This window comes from Cyprinus carpio, chromosome A17 (genome assembly GCF_018340385.1).
Source record: "Cyprinus carpio isolate SPL01 chromosome A17, ASM1834038v1, whole genome shotgun sequence".
In the NCBI taxonomy this organism is placed as follows: domain Eukaryota; kingdom Metazoa; phylum Chordata; class Actinopteri; order Cypriniformes; family Cyprinidae; genus Cyprinus; species Cyprinus carpio.
Window position 1 is genome coordinate 6048046 of NC_056588.1, and position 19372 is coordinate 6067417.

At 34.8% G+C, this 19372-nt stretch overlaps 1 protein-coding gene across 1 annotated transcript; it reads left to right on the forward strand.

The window, feature by feature from the left end:
• The first annotated feature begins 3284 nt into the window (after positions 1 to 3284).
• LOC109075769 (prostaglandin E2 receptor EP2 subtype-like) lies at positions 3285 to 8598 on the forward strand. Its single transcript, XM_042773708.1, has 2 exons — positions 3285 to 4456; positions 7037 to 8598. The coding sequence occupies exons 1-2, from the start codon at positions 3650 to 3652 to the stop codon at positions 7334 to 7336; spliced, it is 1107 nt and encodes a 368-aa protein (XP_042629642.1). The 5' UTR covers positions 3285 to 3649; the 3' UTR covers positions 7337 to 8598.
• Positions 8599 to 19372: the final 10774 nt, after the last annotated feature.

Sequence of the window (19372 nt, forward strand, 5' to 3'; positions counted from 1 at the left end):
AAAATTATTATAATTATACAATAATATATTTTAATCTGGTAAATACTCTGCTTTTTCTGCATAATCGCTAATGTTGTTTTACCTGACAGTTTAGTGATCATTGCTTTAGGATAGATTTAATCCAATTATTCAATCTGAAAGAGAACTAGACTATTTTAAAACAACTTTAATCCATTTAAGGAGTGTAAATACTAGATAACAAATGGATTAGTGTCGCAAATCACTGCTGAGACTCATCAAAGACTCATTATTCACACTGCTCGATTTTTAGTTAAATTAATATTGTGTTCACATTTGAACTGTGAATACTGCACAATACATACTTTCTTTCCTTTGTGTATGATGCTTATATTGTCTAAATTATTTATTATTTTTGATACATAGGCCTATACACACATATTCATATATTTCATATTTTCTTTTATTTCGTCCTTTGTGTTTGTGGTGCCATCTAGTGTCCATTCCTATATGAATATTGGACACTGTTTGGAATGAGGACATCTCGAAGTTGGAAATGAAATGAAATGAAATAAATAAATAACGCATGCAGGCATATGGCACAAACCATACAGTCAAGATAGAATAAGATGGTTTTCTGAGTTGTGCCCTGGTTTAAACTTCTCTTATAACAAATTCTTCTAAAAACAAAAAGTGCTTTACAAGAAAATGAAGCAATTAATTTCTCGGTGTAACTGAATCTGATCTTGAGTGACTTAAAGCATTTGCTGCTAAGAGAAATGATCACTCGTTGCAAACATGGACTGTAGAGCACAGGTCAAAGTTTTGTAAGTCAGACTCAAAGTTAATGAAACCATTGAAATGTTGAAAAAACATTTATTTATTTATTTTTATTAATTAATTATTTTATTTTATTTTCGTAAGTTAGTCTTACAAAGAGTAAAATAAATAGATAATTATAAAATGTTTATGTTTTCTGATTGAAATAATTTATTAATACACACACACACACACACACACAAATTTAAACCAGTATCCAAGAACACAAGATGTTTAGCGTCCAACAGGGCAAAAGGCCCCTAAGGGTGAAAGGCTGCTTGGATTTTATCTTCTCTCAGATTACTGAATAACAACAAACACCACCACAGCACTTTCCTAAACACACGTCTGTCAAGCAATGCAATTATGACAAAATATCAAATTTGAGGTCATTTGATTTAATATCCACTAATGTTCAAAAGTTTGGGTTGGTAAGATTTATGTAATCAAAAATACAGTAAAAACTGTAATATTGTGACATATCATTACAATTTCAAACTACTGTTTTCTATTTGAATAAGCCATAAAATTATTCCTTTGATGACAGCAGAAATTTCAGCATCATTCCTCCAGTCATCAGTGTCACATGATCCTTCAGAAATCATCCTAATATGATTTGGTGCTCAAAAAAACATTTCTTATTATTATCAAAAAAACTTTTTAATTTTTTTTTTCATGATTCTGAAAGGTCAGAAGAACAGCATGTACGTGAAAAAGAAATCTTTTGTAACATTATAAATGTATTTGCTGTCATTTGTGATCAGCTTAATGCATCCTTGTTGAATAAAAGTATAGAGAGAGAGAGAGAGAGAGAGAGAGAGAGAGAGAGAGAGATCAGTACCTTATCTGGCCTGTAGAGGGTGCAAGATGCAAACAAATAACACCAAACCTAACTTGACCGCCATAGCTGCTAGTAATGGGCTGCAAGTTAAAGTTTTTTTATTACTCCTCTACAGCTCAAATTGATCTAATATTATTGTTTTAAGTGACTTGTCTGGTTCATTTATTCATCCTATAATCATAAATTATGTAAATTTATGATTTAATTAGTGGACGTGTCTTTTGTCTGTTTAAGGTAACTGGAATTTGATCGTGTCCTGATGTACCTGTGATGATCCTTAGTTTCAGTGAATATGATCTAGACGTTTCAAGTTTCATGACATGTTCATAACCATGTCTGGCCTGTCAATATGAACATGAGCCAAGCTATTTGTGCTGTAACCATTTGGGATATAGCAGCCTAACACATGTAGTGTGTTTACATACTGTATGCTTCTTAACATATGGTTCAGAAGGAGAGCTCTACAAATACAGCTATCATAGTGGGCCTAACACAACTGGAAGCTTCACAATCAAGAAAAAAAGAATTTAGTTACTTGGGCCTAAATAGCTAATAATATGAACAAAACTTTTAAAAACACATGTAAAAGCTGTTTTATCATATCATAAAAGATAACATTGCACAGAATGGACCATGGAGCCCTAAAGTAAATGAGCACAAAAATCCCTTCTGGCAAGACTTAAACGCGTAGCAGCATGTTGTGAGCTCAGATCTGTACATGCCCAAACCTTACAAGCCATGGAAAATTCTAACATCTTTCAGCATTCATAAACGTCTGTTACAGCTAGAGGAAGTAGGCTTAATTATGTGAATATAAAGAAAAGAGGAACACAGAAATGATAACTGTTGGAAAATATATGCCAACTAAGATAAACTTTCATGAGGCGTTTTCAAAAGGTCCCAAAATATAAATCATTCTTATATGCTGATTTGGTGATTTCTTATGATAAACAATGTTGAAAACAGTTACATTTTTACAGGATTCTATTATGTACAGAATTTTCTAAGCATTAATTTGAAATATAAATCTTTTGTATCCTTATAAATGTCTTTACTGCCACTTTTGATCAAACCATTGCTTAACAAAAGTATAAATTTCTTTAAAAAAAAACCAAAACAGTTATTCAAAAGCAATTAGTGAAAAAAATTTTGGCGAACAAATTTATTTATTTATTCATAAGCTCTTATTAAAACTATTCATTAAATCTACTGATTTAATTCAATCTAATTATAAGCTCTTAAAATTCTATAAAAATAATATGCAATTTAATTATAACATTTAAAAACTAATTTTAAGTCACCCATCATTTGGGATCCTTCTTTCCATGTAGTCTTTGGTTGCATGATGGTCATTTTAAAATAGTGGTAATTTCAATAATTAGTACTCATTATTTAATCAGTGGTCATTTTAAAGCTCAGTATTTCTTAAAAGCAAATTCAACTGCTTATAGCACATGTAACCCTTAAGAGACCAATTCAAGTTTTTAGCATTATAATAGCTATTTGATTATTATTATTTTTATACAGTGCAGGACCCCAAACATTCAGGAAGTAAAGTCTCAACAGCCCATGAGGTTTAAAGGAAGCTCAAATTTCTCATTGCTGTGTCTGGATCAGTGTGTGGGTGTGTGTGGGGGGTGGGGTCAAGACAATGACGTTGTTTCACAATCCAACAGCTCATTCAGCAGAGGAACTCATGGCTCACACTACGTTCTCCCACTGCCTCTTTGCCTTCAAGAGCATGGGGCAGGCTAAGAGGCAAGTATGTCTGACTCCAGAGGCATTGGAATATTGCATGGATCTATATTTTGGAACACACCATGGTTACACTGATGAACTTCATTCCTTTACCTTGGTGAACCACCTTTAAGTGTTGTAGATTCTACACCCAGCAAGAAGAACAGACTAATAGAATGCAGTTTTTCTAATATAGACTTTGCTTTTAAACATGCCAACCTAAGCTAATTCAAGGAAGCTTGGAGAAGTTCCAAGAAGATCTACAACAGGAATTTCGGTATATCTCTAGCAGTAATGGGCACAGAAAACAAAAGTTGTAATGAAAGCCTGAGTGTGGAGCTGAACGGTGGCCCGACTATAAGCGCGATGATGTTTGCAGCTGGAGTTCTCGGGAATCTGGTTGCACTGGTTCTCCTGGAGTTCCACAGAAGGAAAGAGAAGAACCGGCAGCGACAGTCTCTGTTCCATTTTCTGGTGACCACGCTGGTCGTCACGGATCTAATGGGAACCTGCTTGATCAGTCCCCTGGTGCAGATTGCATACATAACCAACACCACACTAGTTGGGATGAGTGAGACACGCGCGGTGTGCGAATATTTTGGATTTGCAATGACTTTCTTCAGTCTGGTGACGCTTTCCATCCTCCTCGCCACGGCGCTGGAGAGGTGCCTCTCCATCGGGTACCCATACCACTACGGGAGGCTCGTCACCAAACGCTGCGGATACATCACCATCCCTTGCATTTATCTAATCTGCTTTTTATTTTGCTTAATGCCATTTGCAGGCTTTGGGAAATATGTGCAGTACTGTCCCGGGACATGGTGCTTTATTGCCATGAATCCAGAGGGGATGGAGGATCGGGTTTATGCCAACGTTTATGCCACTGCAATGCTGCTTATTATTATAGTTACAGTGGCATGCAACTGTTTTGTAGTTTACCATCTGGTGTTAATGTACCGGAGGCGCAAAATGAACAGAGGATCAGTGCAGACCCGGAGTAAAAGGGACAGGAGGTACTTCTCATGGGCAGAGGAGGTGGAACATCTCATTCTCCTGGTCTTCATGACAGTCATATTTGTCACTTGTTCCCTGCCATTAATGGTAAGACTTAAAGCATCTTATTAGGATGAATGAAAGTGATCTGCAGTAAATTCACAAAAAAACTGACAAGTTCAGGATTATGGAAGTTATGGATAAGTTGCATTAAGAAAGATAAGTGTGTGTGTGTGTGTGTGTATATATACTGTATATATATGATGTATGTATAGTTAAAATATATTATATATAAAAAGTGAAGTTAAATGTTTTAAACCAGATTTTCACTAAACTACTTAATATTTCACTACTTAACTTCAATATAATTAATTACTATAACCAGAAAAGAAAATATATTCATATGAATATATATTAATATAAAATATTGTTTAAACTGCAAACCTTGCAACATCATGGATGCTTCCATATTATAGTTCATGTCACTGGGGATGGGGATGTTATGGTTTCTAAGTAACCACATATTTAGTTGCATGTTCACTGACAGAATGGAATGGTTATAAAAATTAAAAGGATTGGACCCATCTTGGAGAAGCTGGTATAATAAAAACTGCCACAGAAACTACATTATCAGTGCATGAAAGCATTTAGCATTTTGAAAATGACACTACAGCTCACTGAGATCTAGCGTTTCTATGGAACAAACCCAAGATCTTGGTGGCACATGACATGTTTCCATAATCATTTCATCTCCCAGCTTCTGGAACAACAAAAATTGAAATTTATATAGCTGGAGTGTATTTTTCTTCGAGTGTTTTCACAATTCTTGTGAAGAGCAATTAGGCTGTGGTTGTCACACACAAACACTCTTGGTGCTGAAACCAGACTCAGACACCCCTCACTCACCCTTCAGTGATCTGGAACAATGCTATCTACATTAATTATTTAAAAACAATAATTAACAGTAGGTGAAAAGACATTAAAGTATTACAGTTTATTATGGCTCCTTATGACTCAGAGCCCATTGCAAACTTATTGCTGATTCACTGGTTTGAATTGAGTTTATTAAGGATAATTGAATTTCAGCATAAATTAAAAGTAATATAATTTCACATCCCAGCAGCCCACTGACTAAATTTGTGGTACGGGGTAGTAGGTAAATGCAATGATGGACGGCTCCAGTCTGGTGAAAGGTTATGCAAAATCAGAATAATCAGATTTCATAATAACTTCCTTAGGATTTGGTGCTATGTGAGAAAAACAGAAATTTATTTATTTATTTACTGTGTATATTTGCACTGATAAACTTGACTAAACTTCTAAAAAAAATAAGTTTGTTTGCGTCAAACTTTACGCTTTCACAAATCAAACTACAACTGTTTGATTGTAGTCTACAGATAATCACACATTAGCTTTCCAGTTTGATGAAATGCAGTGCATGAGAATTTCATAATACATTAATCATACTTGACGGTCTGCAAAAACAATTCTCCTGACCAAACAACACTATTAATTAAAAAAAAAAATTGTCAAAATTAGTCAAATTGCATTTTTGTGTGAAGAACAAGACAAAACAAAGGCTTTTGTCATAAAAGACTGTGAGCAGAAGTAAACACACTTAGGAAAATAGGAATAACATGAATCATTTCTGCTCTGTTATGCATCTGTTATTTTTTTTATGAGAATAAACTGAAATGATCCAAAGTTTTTAAAATGACCTTGTGACTCACTGATGGGAAGTCCAAGATGAAGACATCTAGTGAGTGGGTTATATATTACTGCTTGCATGGGTGACAGAAAGCTCAAACCCAGGTTTTGTCAAACTGTGGTGTGGTTACTCTTATTGATGAGTTGCTCTACGCACCCAAAATCTTATGTGCCCACATAATTGTCTCATTCAGTTATAGCTGAAATCTTAGTATAAGCAAAAGCTCCTTAAATTGGAATCAATGTGAGAAATGACTGATAAGTCTCTTCCACAACCACATTGGTGTCATTTATATTGATAAATGAGTTATGAGTCTTATAAGCATGTCAGCAATTATAATGGTTTCTCACTTAACCAATTAGATATGATTTGTGGGATGTGGAAAAGGACATGAATTATTAAAATCCTAAAAGCAAAATTATACTTTGGACCAAAGAGTGTATACATACCTCACCACAATGCTTTCATTATAGTTAGTGCCAGCAGCTTTTTACAACATGTAAATAATGATTTTACATGCTGCTTATTTGTGATACACAGAAACTGTGACTAATTATTAATAAATAATTAGTCATTTATTTTTTCATATAAGAAGTAGCATTTTAAAAGCATTTAAAATGTGCATTTTAAGGAATATCTATCTATCTATCTATCTATCTATCTATCTATCTATCTATCTATCATATTAGAGTGAACTTATTATGTCTACACTGAGCAGAAATCAGATCTGCATTTGTTGATATTGTTTGCTGAAAAATAAATATCCATTTTTCCTGCTTGACATTTGATATGGTTTCTTGAAAGCAGATAAGTGTCTTCATGCTTCTCTGGTTTCTTTGGCAAATCTCACAGTGCTGTGCTCGGAATAATCATATTCTGAATAAAATAATAATAATTGCCTATGACAGCATCATCCGAGAAAGTGCCACTTGTGGTTAAGGATGGATGACACTTCTGAATTACCTTCTTCTTCTCTCTAGATCCGTGTGTACATCAACTCCATGGGAAAGCCTAGAGGCAGCACTAATGCTGAACTCATAGCTCTGCGGTTCCTCTCGGTCAACTCCATCATCGACCCCTGGGTGTTCATCATCCTCAGCCCCTCGGTTTTGCGTTTCCTGTGGGGGGCACTGTGCAAGACCAGCTTCATGTCCTCCAGAAACTCCCTGTTCAAAACGTCCATTTCCAAAAACCCAGCAGACCAAATCGAGCTGTACCAACCCACTTCCACCTCTGTGGAGACCACACACCTCAACAAGTCAACCGTTCAGATGATCTGACATGATGTGGACAGTATTTATGGACTAGACAGATGCATCTAAAAATTAATATGCTTTGGAAGGCAAGGTTTTGAATAAGTTCTATTCCAATCTATCTATCTATCTATCTATCTATCTATCTATCTATCTATCTATCTATCTATCTATCTATCTATCTATCTATCTATCTATCTATCTATCTATCTATCTATCTATCTATCTATCTATCGTTCTGTCTAAGAACATCTTAAGTGATTTGTCTACCATAAATAAGGATGATCTGGTTTGTTTGTTGATCTAAAAATGGATTTAGAAACCCCCTTAGGTTGTTTAACTGAGTGAGATAAAGCCAACTGTGAGGTCAAAGGTATAAGTTATGTTCCCTCTACGAGCATTAATTGTTTTGGGACCGAGGGCCCTGTCAACTGCGATCGCCAAGAACTTGAAAAATGTTCAAGGCATGTTGAGTGGGCGTTCAGTCATGGAGGGTAGTCCAGTTTCGAAGATGATGTTCTGTGTTTGGAGTGTCTGAAGACAGAGGAATTATCCTGAAGCTACCGTTCCACAGTCAGTGCTTATCCAGGTTTCCTTTTTAGGGGAGGGTGTGCTTTCAAACAGGTCAAATGGCATGTCCACGCAGTATTTCATCTTTGGACACTTTGTTGTCGAGTAAGTCATGTGACGAGGTTTCCTGCATTTCAAGTCAAGCAGTTCTTCAAATGTTACATATGAAAGCTGTCTGCTTGTATTTATATTATCAACATATTTATTGTGTTTTAATTTATGTTGATACAATAGTAAGTCAATGACATATATATGTCTTCATACGTATGTCGACTGACATGATTCAGTGGTAATCAGTAATTTCTTTCATGTGAGAGATTCCGATTGTACATAATTGTACATAATTAGTATAAGCATATAAGCATGACGACATGCGTGGCGCCGTTCAGTAGTTACAGACCTATTCTTTGTGTCAAGATACTTGTTTTTCGGTGCCTTTGAGGCTCTTGAATGTACTTGTGAAATAATGTGACTCATTATTACTAGTGTTGTCTAAGCATGTAATTTATGTTTAAGTGTCATGAAATTGTCTGTTTAATGTAACATTCTAATCACATCATATCTTTCTTAATGCACTGCGAGAAGTAGGATTGTGTGTGATTTTAAATTCCAATTCAGTTCTTGAATTTGAATTAAGAAAGCTAACAGAATGCAGATTGTGTTTTGGATTTGAATGTAAGGAAGTAGAATTAAAATAAATACGAAAATGAGTGAATATTTTTTACATGTATGAATGTTTTTTTTGTCAAGACAAAATCTGAGTATTGGCTTGACAGGTTTAAAAAAACAAAAAAAAGATATTCCAACTTATGAACTCAAAGGGAGCCACATTTGCAATTCTGAATTTTGCCCAGATTCATGTGTCTTCATAAAGAAAGAAATAAAGCATGCACACTCTCCCTGAGGCCATAAATAAGTATGCAAACACTTAAATGTTTTCCTAATGCATTGCTTGCACAACTTGTATATATTTAATATTCTTGCATTACAGTGCTGTGATAAACCACAGGAAGTTTCCTTGCCATGTGTTTTTATTCAGGTTACTAGTTCCTAAATATGTTGACAGTTAGCAAACTTTAACTAACTCCCTTAGCAAGATTTTTTTCAAACTGCTGCTCCACCATGACAGCAATTGACCTTAACTGGCTAACCTTGGTCCACCTACACGCTGAAGTAATCACTGATGGACAGGAATGTCTAACGTGTTTGCACAGATGCCTACGTACCTCTGTATGTGTTGCAGCAACACGTTTCTCGACATTTGGTTGCATAACAAGGGTTTTCCCAAACTCCAGTTTGCAAACCCCTGGAGGTTTATGAAGGAACTGCAGTGAGTGAAAAAATAATAATTAATTAAATCATAAAAATGTAAAATTAAAATACATTAATAATTTTAAAATAAAATTAAACACATACTAAAAAGATTAAAGGAATAGTTTACCCCCCAAAAGAAAATCTGCTAAAAAATGTACTCATCCTCGGCTATTCAGTGTGTTCATGAGTTTGTTTCTTCATCAGGACAAGTTTAAAGAAATTCAGCATTACATCACTTGCTCACCAATGGATGCTCTGCAGTGAATGGGTAGAATGAGAGTCCAAACAGCTGATAAAAACATCACAGTAATCCACACGACTCCTGTCCATGTGTTAAAATCTTGTGAAGCAAAATGCTGTGTGTTTGTAAGAAGCAAATCCATCACTGATGAGTTTGAGCAAGTGATGTAATGCAAAATTTCTCTAAATTAATTACAATGAAGAAACAATTTAATCTAAATAATGGGAGGCCTGAGGTTGAGTAAATTTTCACTTTTTTGGTGAACTATTGCTTTAAATATTTTATTTGCTTGCCTCCATGTCATGTGACCATTAACCAACTTCAGAGAATCAAGAATACGCTAATGTATTTTTAAATTATTGAAATATTAACTTAAAATTTTAGGGGGACTTCAAATAAATATTTTAGGTCGAAGGGGTTTAGCCGACAAAAAAGATTGAGAATTTATCCCTGGTATAACGGAATGTAAACTCTTGGATATGTCCTCTCCATTACCATAAAAATCAATGGATTCAAAGTTATCGTTGTTGTTTATTTTCGTAGCATGAATTTACTATTTAATTAACTGCACAAACTAAAATGCATGAGCTTTAGCTGTCAAATCAATAATAATAATAATAAAAATATGCAAAATAATTCTGTGGCCTGTAAAAGAGCAACATTGGATGCACCAGGTAAATAGCAATGACTTCTCAGAAAGAAAAGATCATCCAAGTCTAATTTACATAAAAATGATACAATGCTGTACCAGTGCAGATAGAGCCTGGTTAACCTGGACTGTGGGTTTGTGCAGATTTGTGAATTCACTCCTAGCATGTAGGCGTTCTCAGTCCTGATCAGTACACCACATGGCGTGTGTGTGACTCAAGGGGAAACACATTGGACATACACACATCTGTTAAGAACAGAACAGAACTCCCCATAAGTCTATTTACCATTCATCAGATATGAGGTTCAACCCCACATCGCTTACAAAAACAACTCTGTTTATTTTATCAGAAAGATGGTTGCCATTAAAAAAGTTGAATTCTCACTTAGCTTGAGTGTGGTTGTGGGAACTTGAGTATTTTTTAAGATTTAAATATAATAATATGCAAATATTTGGAAAACAGAGCAGGGTCCGATGCTTGTGACATGGTGCACCCTCTGGGAGTGTGGGAACCGGGACACAGATCTTGATCTGGCTTCTCTTCAGCTCAAACAAACCTCAGTTGCCATGGTAACATATATATACCAAACCACAGCAAAGAGCTGAGCTCAGCCGTCTTGAGAGCTAGAATTACCTGTGGTTCTTTCAGAGAACTGCTAAAAGTGTACAAAACATTTACTGCATCACCAATGAGATAAAAATCAGTTTTCGATGCTTTCAAACTGTCACTATCAGTACAAACCCACTTATTTCTCTGAATACGGAGGCAATGTGGTGTCAAAGTGATTTGAGTGTTTCCCATTACATCTGATTCTTTGCCTCTTGTCTCTGAATAATCATCTCTTACAGTGGTGTGTGTAGAAAGTCTGTTGATTCAGCCCACTGATATACGTGTATTCACAGACTTAGATTCTCATTTGAATAGCTACATGAGCTGCTATACCTGTTTGTCTAGCTAACAATTTCTGGTCATGCTCCCATGAGAACTGTCAGTTATGAATTTCAAGGTAATGCATGTTAAAGGGATAGTTCACCCAAAAATGAAAATTTTATGTTTATTTGCTTACCCCCAGGGCATCCGAGATGTAGGTGACTTTGTTTCTTCTGTAGATCACAAATTAAGATTTTAACTCATTCGCATGGCCTAGTCAGAGCCCAGACTTAAACCCCACTGAAAATCTGTGGAATGACTTGCAGACTGCAGTCCACAAATGGTCACCATCAAATCTAACTGAACTTGAGCAGCTCTGCAAAGAAGAGTGGTCAAATATTGCAAAGTCTAGATGTGCAAAGTTAGCAGAGACATATCCCAACAGATTAAAGGCTGTAATAAAAGCAAAAGGTGGTTCAACAAATTATTGACACAAGAGGGTGATCCTTTTTCCAACTCAATGATTCTGGTTTTTATTTTTTATTTTCTGACATGTTGGTGTTGTATCTTTCACTTGGATGTTATAAGTTGCACTGAGTAAATAGAGCTGGATAAAACAAAAACTGTGTCTGTCTTCATTTCAGGCTGCAAAACAACACAATGTGAATATTTTTAAAGGGTGGTGATTCTTACCTATACCCACTTTATATACAATATATTGATATATATTTTAGAAAAATTATTATAAATATCTAATATTTAAATTATTAATGTAATGTTTTATGTAATTTAATTTGTAATAATAAAATATTAAAATATGTAAAAAAAAAAAATATTATTTACATTATATAGCATATTAGCGACATGGAATTTTTTTTCTTCCAATTTCATTAATTCAGTCAGAATCAGAATCTAATAAAAAAAAAATACAATTCATAATTCAGCTCCTGAAGATAATCTCATTTATAACCCTAAAAATAGGCTTGATTTAATTATGCAAAATGCATTTTTTTCTTTTGATTTTGGGGTGAATTGTGAGCTGGGAATGTTGCTGTGTGATTTACCCAATTACACCAATGCTAATGAAAGCTATCCACTGTAATAAGCGTCAGCGATGGTAATGAAGATTGGAGAGTCATGAAGGACTGTGTGCTGCAGTGGCCTGTTTAATATCATGGAAGTTTTCACTGTAATCACATAAAGCAGATCTAAATATGTTTACATGCTTCTATTTGTTTTCTGACGCAGAGAAGGATGCATCTCTGTTGACTGCAATGCTCGGTGAGGTTATCTATGAGCCCCAGCCAGAGCACCAGCGGATGACTAGCCGGAAACAGCTGCTTGTCTCTTGGGAGATAGCTGACGCCACACATCAGTAAATACCCATCATCATGTATTACAAGCACACATTGACACAAGACTCTGTAATGAACATTGCTCATACATTTACCTCCCGCTTCATCTCAGTTTTCTCTTCTCAATCTCCCCAAACACTCATTTCTATATTTCTGACCAGGGAAAAAGTCAATATCCATGCAATCATATCTGGTGCTCTGTGAGGTTTAATGTGGAGTCAAATGTATTGCTCCCTGATGACCTTAAAGGAATAGTTCACCTAAAAATGAAAATTCTGCCATCATTTATACTCACTTTTCAAACCTCTATGCTTTTCTTTCTTCTGTAGAACACAAAAGAAGATATTTTGAAATATGTCTTGGAAAACAATGTTTTAAGTCTATACAAACAGTACAGTGAAAGTGGGGTCAAATACTGTCACACTCAGAAAGAAACACTTATTTCTGTCCAACACATTTGATTTATTGTCTACTATATCTATCTATCTAAAAAGCATATTTAGAACATTAGTTAATATTCTAAAATATTATTAAATATATGTATATATACATTTTTTAAGACATACTGTAAATGTGCTAAATCTTTGTCTTTTTGTGTTGCTTTTTTGAAGTACTGTACACTAGCATAAAAATTGTCTTTATAAAGCTACCATTTAGATTTTTTTATATCTCCATAAATGAGTAACAAATCAATATTTCAGAAAGCAGATTTTAAAATATTTTGTTGATTGATTTCAGTCTTACTGACCAATAAATTAAATAATATACAAGTCTAGACAAGGAATGCATAAACAATGTTTTTACTTAATGTGATCACTTTGTCTCAATGGGAAATCCCCAAAAAACACTCACATTTTTTTTTTTTTAAATATATATATATTTTTTTCTTAAATTTGTGTCATAACCACAATCTCCTGTGCCAAAGAAAGAGTCACCAAATGGCGTTATGTTTACCATAAAGAAGAAAACTCCCAGAACAGCCAATTATTAACCAGCTCATGCAATTGGATGATTTTTATTTGCCCTTCTGCTTTTGATTAGTACAACTGTGGCTGGGCTAATTGGGCATAACATTCATGTCCTGTCTGCAGTGAATACCAGGGTTAGGCATATACGGGAAAACATGTAATCTCATCTCACTGGTCATGCTCACTTCTGAAGGACTCCGGCCAAGCATGCGACTGATGACATGGACTTCCCAGCCCCAAAATAATTTAGATAGTTTCTTAGTAATTCTGGAATGGCAAGCATAAACCTCAGGAGAGAACAGCTCAGCCTCGATGTTCATGAGAACCTCTGGCGAGACTCAGTTGGTGGAAGACCTGGACTACTTGACAGAATAATGCTGAAAGATGATCTTACTCAGAATTATGTTCTCATCAAGTTTCACCTTAATTTGCAGCCAGCATCTGCTTGTGTAATCATTTGCGCCAGAGGCCTGGAGAACTAAAGGCAATGAAAACTATGAACCCAACAGCACTGTTGTTAATTCAAGATGGAAACACTTTAAGTCTGCTTGGACAAATTAACTTGATTTGTTTTCACAGTCAGAAGCACTAGGAGCGGAGCTGAAATTACCTCCTCTACGTGTGCAGTCCGTTCCAACACTGCTAGAAGAAGATCACCGTGTCACTATTTTTCAGTGGCCTTGGATTTGGAAGTATTTTCTTTTTTTTCTCATTTAAAATAAATCTGCAAAAAAAGTCTGAAGAAGAAAAACAACAAGCTCAACTCAAAAAATAAAAATCACCCAACTCAAAAAATAAAAAAAATAAGAAAAGTTGACAAAAGGGTCCAAGATTGTGTACTGAAATCCTTTATGAGGAAACTAACTATCGCATTGAAATTCAGTTTTATATATATATATATATATATATATATATATATATATATATATATATATATATATATATATATATATATATATATATATATTCCCAAAAGCGCAAAGGGATTCTGTGCATTCTTATAATGGAATATGTCACTTTGGTTTTCCTTTCTGGCTTATTTAACTATAATCACTCTCATATGCAAGAGAGACAGGTCTTTTTTGTTCACGTAATGCTTGTTATATAACAGTTTCATGAAATTTATCTATGTTTTGCTTTGATTACAGTTTGTGTGTTATAAACTGTCTGTATAGTACTCCATAGAGACCTAAACATAAGCGTCACTGTCATTACTCATGTCTTGTGACTGTATATGATGCTAAACAATACGTCAAGACTCCTACTGTTTTCATGTACAACATATGGATGATGACCCTTCCCATGTCCTTACGGGTGTCGTGTGTCTGGTAATAATACACAACCCATTGTTATTTTTAACAGTCTCTGACCCTTCTACAGTAAGATGGAACTGGACTATGGGCTAAAAATCTAAAAGGCCTGATGGCACACTGGCCTCTGTACACTATTGGCTTTAAGTCTGAAGCGTCTAGCACCCACTGAATGAAATGCAACCTCTTGGATGAACGGGGATATTTCTTTACTCATTCTGAAACCAAAAAGCTTCCAGTATGCAGAGCTGTCACCAAAAGCTGGTGAATTAACACTATAAGTCAGGGGTGCTCCGTCCAAACAAGCTGCGAAAGCTCTGCACACCCAGGCCATTTGAGAAAATGAGTTTGTGGGCTTACTAATATGAACATAATTATAAATTGATAATTTGTCATCAGAGATGTTATTTAAAGTTAACATTAAAATTTAAATTAAATGAAAAGTGTTGACTGCAGCACTACTGCTCACACTATTTATACTACAAATGGAATAGAATAATGTATAAGTAGGCGAATTGGGATGTACTGTAGGCCTAACTATTGACTGACATTTACTATTAGCCTGTGTTTTGAGTTAAAGTTAATAGTAAATGTCACACTGTCTTTTATAATCATTAGCTTTGAATGTCACAACGCAGTTTCCATGTGAAAAAGGTTCACATTTGACTTAGACATCTTAGTCTTAGTCTTAGTCTCTTGGGCCTTGTAAACTGGTTAGCTCTCTTACAATCTTCATCGGTCTCCTGGGATGTGGACAGCCAGCAGAAACAGTCATGCACATGGAGGAAGTGTTGAAGAGCGCATGCTTTTGTTTGTTTTGTTTATTCTTTGAAACCACTTTCTTTCTTTTTTCCATGAGGTCTCTGAAGCGGATGCCACTCCTCACCCAGTAAGGAGAATGGGACAGACGATGTTTGTTTTTTTCGGAAGAAGGACCTACCACCTGAAACCTGCTTCTGCCAGACAGGCATAAAGGTTAGACATCTCTCCCTTAACACATGCATTTGTTGATTTGTTAGTAGATTCAGAATAGGGTTTAGACAGGTTTAATTTGTGTTAAAAGACTTAAAAGTTCAGGGTCAGTAAGATTATACTTTTATTCAGCAAAGACGCATTAAATTGATCAAAAGTCACACTGTGTGTAACACTGAAGATTTGAATATTTATCTTTGCCATCAAAGAAATAAATTAGTTTTAAATATATTTAAATAGAAAACAGTTGTTTAAAATTGTAATAATATTCCACACTATTACTGTTTTTACTGTATTTTTAATTAAATAAAGGCACCCTTTGTTGACCTTAAAGGATTTCTTTAAATCTTCTTTTCCCCTTACAGACAGAAAACATTTAAATTGTAATGTGTATCTAAATAAATTAATAAACAAAAATTTGTGAATAAAAACTATAATACAATAAATTTTGTGATAATTTGTAGGCTTATTTGACTACAGCTGCAGATATCAATGTTCCTCAAAGGAAAAAGATAATTCCACATGAATTAAAACTGTATGAACCTTATCCTGAATATATTAACTCAATTTAACTCTTTTAACTAAATAAATATACATAACTAAATCCACTAAATAGTTTGATTTGATTAAGAAAGAAACAATAAACAAAAAAGCAGAACATCCAAACCTTCTTTCCTAAGATATTGACTATTAACCTGTTGCCAAGAAATGGATCTTGTTGCAGCTCGTGCTGCAAACAAAACACACAGTCAAGCATAAAACATATAAATGCAATATGAGATTCAACTGTCCATAAAAGATCAAGAGATCACCTGCAGTGCAGCATATCGGCCTGTATTTCATCTGTGATGGATGTGGGCTAACATTCATTACAAGATACAATCTAAAGCGTCAAGTATCGGGCCAAGCTCATTTATCCACCGGCTGATTTATAGGATTTCATCCACTAGACTGAAAGTTTTGCTCAAGGACATATATGCAGTTTTATGTCTGAGTTGTGGGAATCTTTATTGCAGGCCGAATTATTAAAATATCAATATTTCTCACTGATAAATTCATTCAGTGGCTGCAGATACACACTGAGCACAAGTTTTATTTTATTTTATAATATTTTAACATTTTCAGAAGTAGAAAAACATCCCACACACTAGTCAAATTTGTTATATTTCCATGTGCATTGTTCCAGTCAAATGACTTTCTTCAGTTCTTCAAATCTTTATATATTTTTGTTAATATATAGTGTGTGAGACACTAAATATTTTTTCTTTAATAACAATAATACTCACTCACACAACCTGTTCTGATTTTTTGCAGCAACCGATCACGAGATGACATAACAGAAGCTAATCAATTACTGTTATTGATTAGCACATCTGCATTTTCCTGCATGCATTTATAATTATTGTGTAATGATTATGGCATTCTGTTACTCATCTGCTCTGCATCCTTCCTCTTTGATCACATTAGTCCAAAGTATCATTATTTAATAACGTCAACACGCAAATTGAATTAGTAAATATCAATTCAGTATTGACTACACACTTCCTAAGGAGTTGTGGATTAAAGATGAAGGGTTTTTCTGTGGAAGACACACCTGGCTGTCCATCTAACATGTTTTTACTTGTGGCTACATAAAAATCATGCAAGATTCCTGTCCTTGTATCATTAAACCTGGCAGATTCAGAAAAGACTTTGTTGCTTTAAAAAAAAAAAAAAACTTCATCCCAAAATGAATACTTATCATGAACACTGTAATTATTTGCTATCTTTTGGAACACAAAAGGTGCACTATTAATTTAAATGTAACACTTTATAAGGACCAAACTCACTATTAACTAGTTGCTTATTAGCAAGCCTTATATTAATAAGCAGCAAATTATGAGTTTATTGAGGCAAAAGTCATAGTTAATGGTTTGTTAATAGCGAGAATTGGACCTTAAAATAAAGTGTGTCCAATTCAAATCTTCTGAAATCACACAATAGCTTTGCATGAGTAAAAGACAGAAATGTTTATGGTGCTATAATGACTTGCTATAATGTCCCTATTCAGTTTCATTATATGGAGAAAAAAAAAATCTGGCAGAATATACAAAATTTAAAAAAGTCATAATGGTTTGGTCATGAGGGTGAGTAAAAATTTTTTTTGAGATGAACTGTGCCCTTGAATCCTGTTGCAAGAGCGAATATCCTCATTCCTGTCTGTTCTCATGATTTAGAATATCCTCATTTTGTTGTGACTCACCAAAGAACATGAGTTTCACACTTGACATCTTATTAATGCAAAGAACTTTCCTTGACCTTATGTAATAACACACTTTTGGTTCATTTGAGCTCTTTATCCAGAAAAGAAGGCAAATACTGTACATGTCTTCATACTTCAGCAGTTGCATCTGTATATACTGTAATTAATTGTATTCTTTAAACATTCTTTAAATGAGACCCTTCTTGGCCTTTTAGTACTAAAATACTATTCGGATGAAGTTTAAATGAAAATATAAACTAGTCTGTCTGGTTTGCTTGTAGCGGCATGTACATTTCATTACATTTTGCAATCCACTGGCTTGACTTGCGCCAAAATAAAGAAACGAGCTGAAAGAAAAAACAGCTTCTGCTTCTGACTTTCCCCCCAAACAAGCCATACACATGACAACTCATAATTGTGTTTTGCTTTCATAATTTTTTTGGCTTAAATAAGCCACATAACCAGACCTTTAACCCATGAGAACAGAGGAAATTGCATGCTGTGGTGGAATGTCCAGCTAAAAAAAGCTTGTTTATTTGGTTGAAAACGTGACAGCAATCACACACGTTCTGTTAAAATGAGTTTTCTGCTTGAGGAAGTAGTGCTGAGAGTTCATAACAAAATGTTAAATGTCAAATTCATTATAAAAGCTTAGAGTGCTGTTTAGTCAATAAAATGCCTGTGTCTGTCCTTCAGCCTTCAAAGCAGTCATCCTTTATTTCTTCAAAGCCTAGAGGCTTCTGGAAAAAAACAGAACTCCAGATGAAGTGGCTTGGAAATAGCAATTTATTAATTGGGCCAGTGTCACGTTTGATTACTAAATCATGAAAACAGACAGCAATCTAATGCTTAGTCAACAAAATGTCTCTTTTTTATTTAGACTGTACAGCTGCAGTACATAAAAAGTTTAAGAAAAGGAAACTCATACAGGTTTGGAACAAGCGGAGGGTGAGTAGCCTAAATGATGACAGAATTTTAATTTTTGTCTGAACTATCCCTTCAATACTCACACAACACACCATCTGACAGTCAGCTTTCTCTGTGTGTGTGTGAGCTCAGAAAACTGTATATCAAGAGTTTAAATTGACAAGGCTTTATAAAGTATGAAGATTTTTTGTTTGTTGTTGCCAGAGTAACCGATGCACAAGCTGCAAAGGCACAGCCCTCTTCAGGAAAGGGGGCGGGGTGCAGCAGCTTATTTGGATTTAAAGAGACACACACGAAAACATTGCGTTTTTGCTTCCACCCAAGAAAGGGCACTTAAAGCATGGAATAATAAATGATCCATCAGGTATTTTAAGCTGAAACTTCAGACTCTTCTGTGGACAAAACCCTGCAGAGAGTGGTTTGGACGGCCCAGCTCATTGTCGAGGCTACATCAACTCTCTTCAGCACTCTGACAAGCTATTTGCACTAAACATTAAAATGCATCAACTGCTCTCTATAACAACACTGACATTTACCTCACTGTGTTATTACTGTGAATAATAGTGACATTTACTGTGACTAATGAAACTGCATTCTGTTGTAACATATATAAACTGTGTATATAGTGTATACTGTGCATCTTG

What these genes read in the sequence shown, in the direction of transcription:
- LOC109075769 (XM_042773708.1), top strand. Translation starts at nt 3,650, where the DNA reads ATGGGCACAGAAAACAAAAGTTGTAATGAAAGCCTGAGTGTGGAGCTG. An exon ending in CTTGTTCCCTGCCATTAATG is followed by an intron (nt 4,457 to 7,036) that starts GTAAGACTTAAA and finishes TCTTCTCTCTAG; the next exon opens with ATCCGTGTGTACATCAACTC.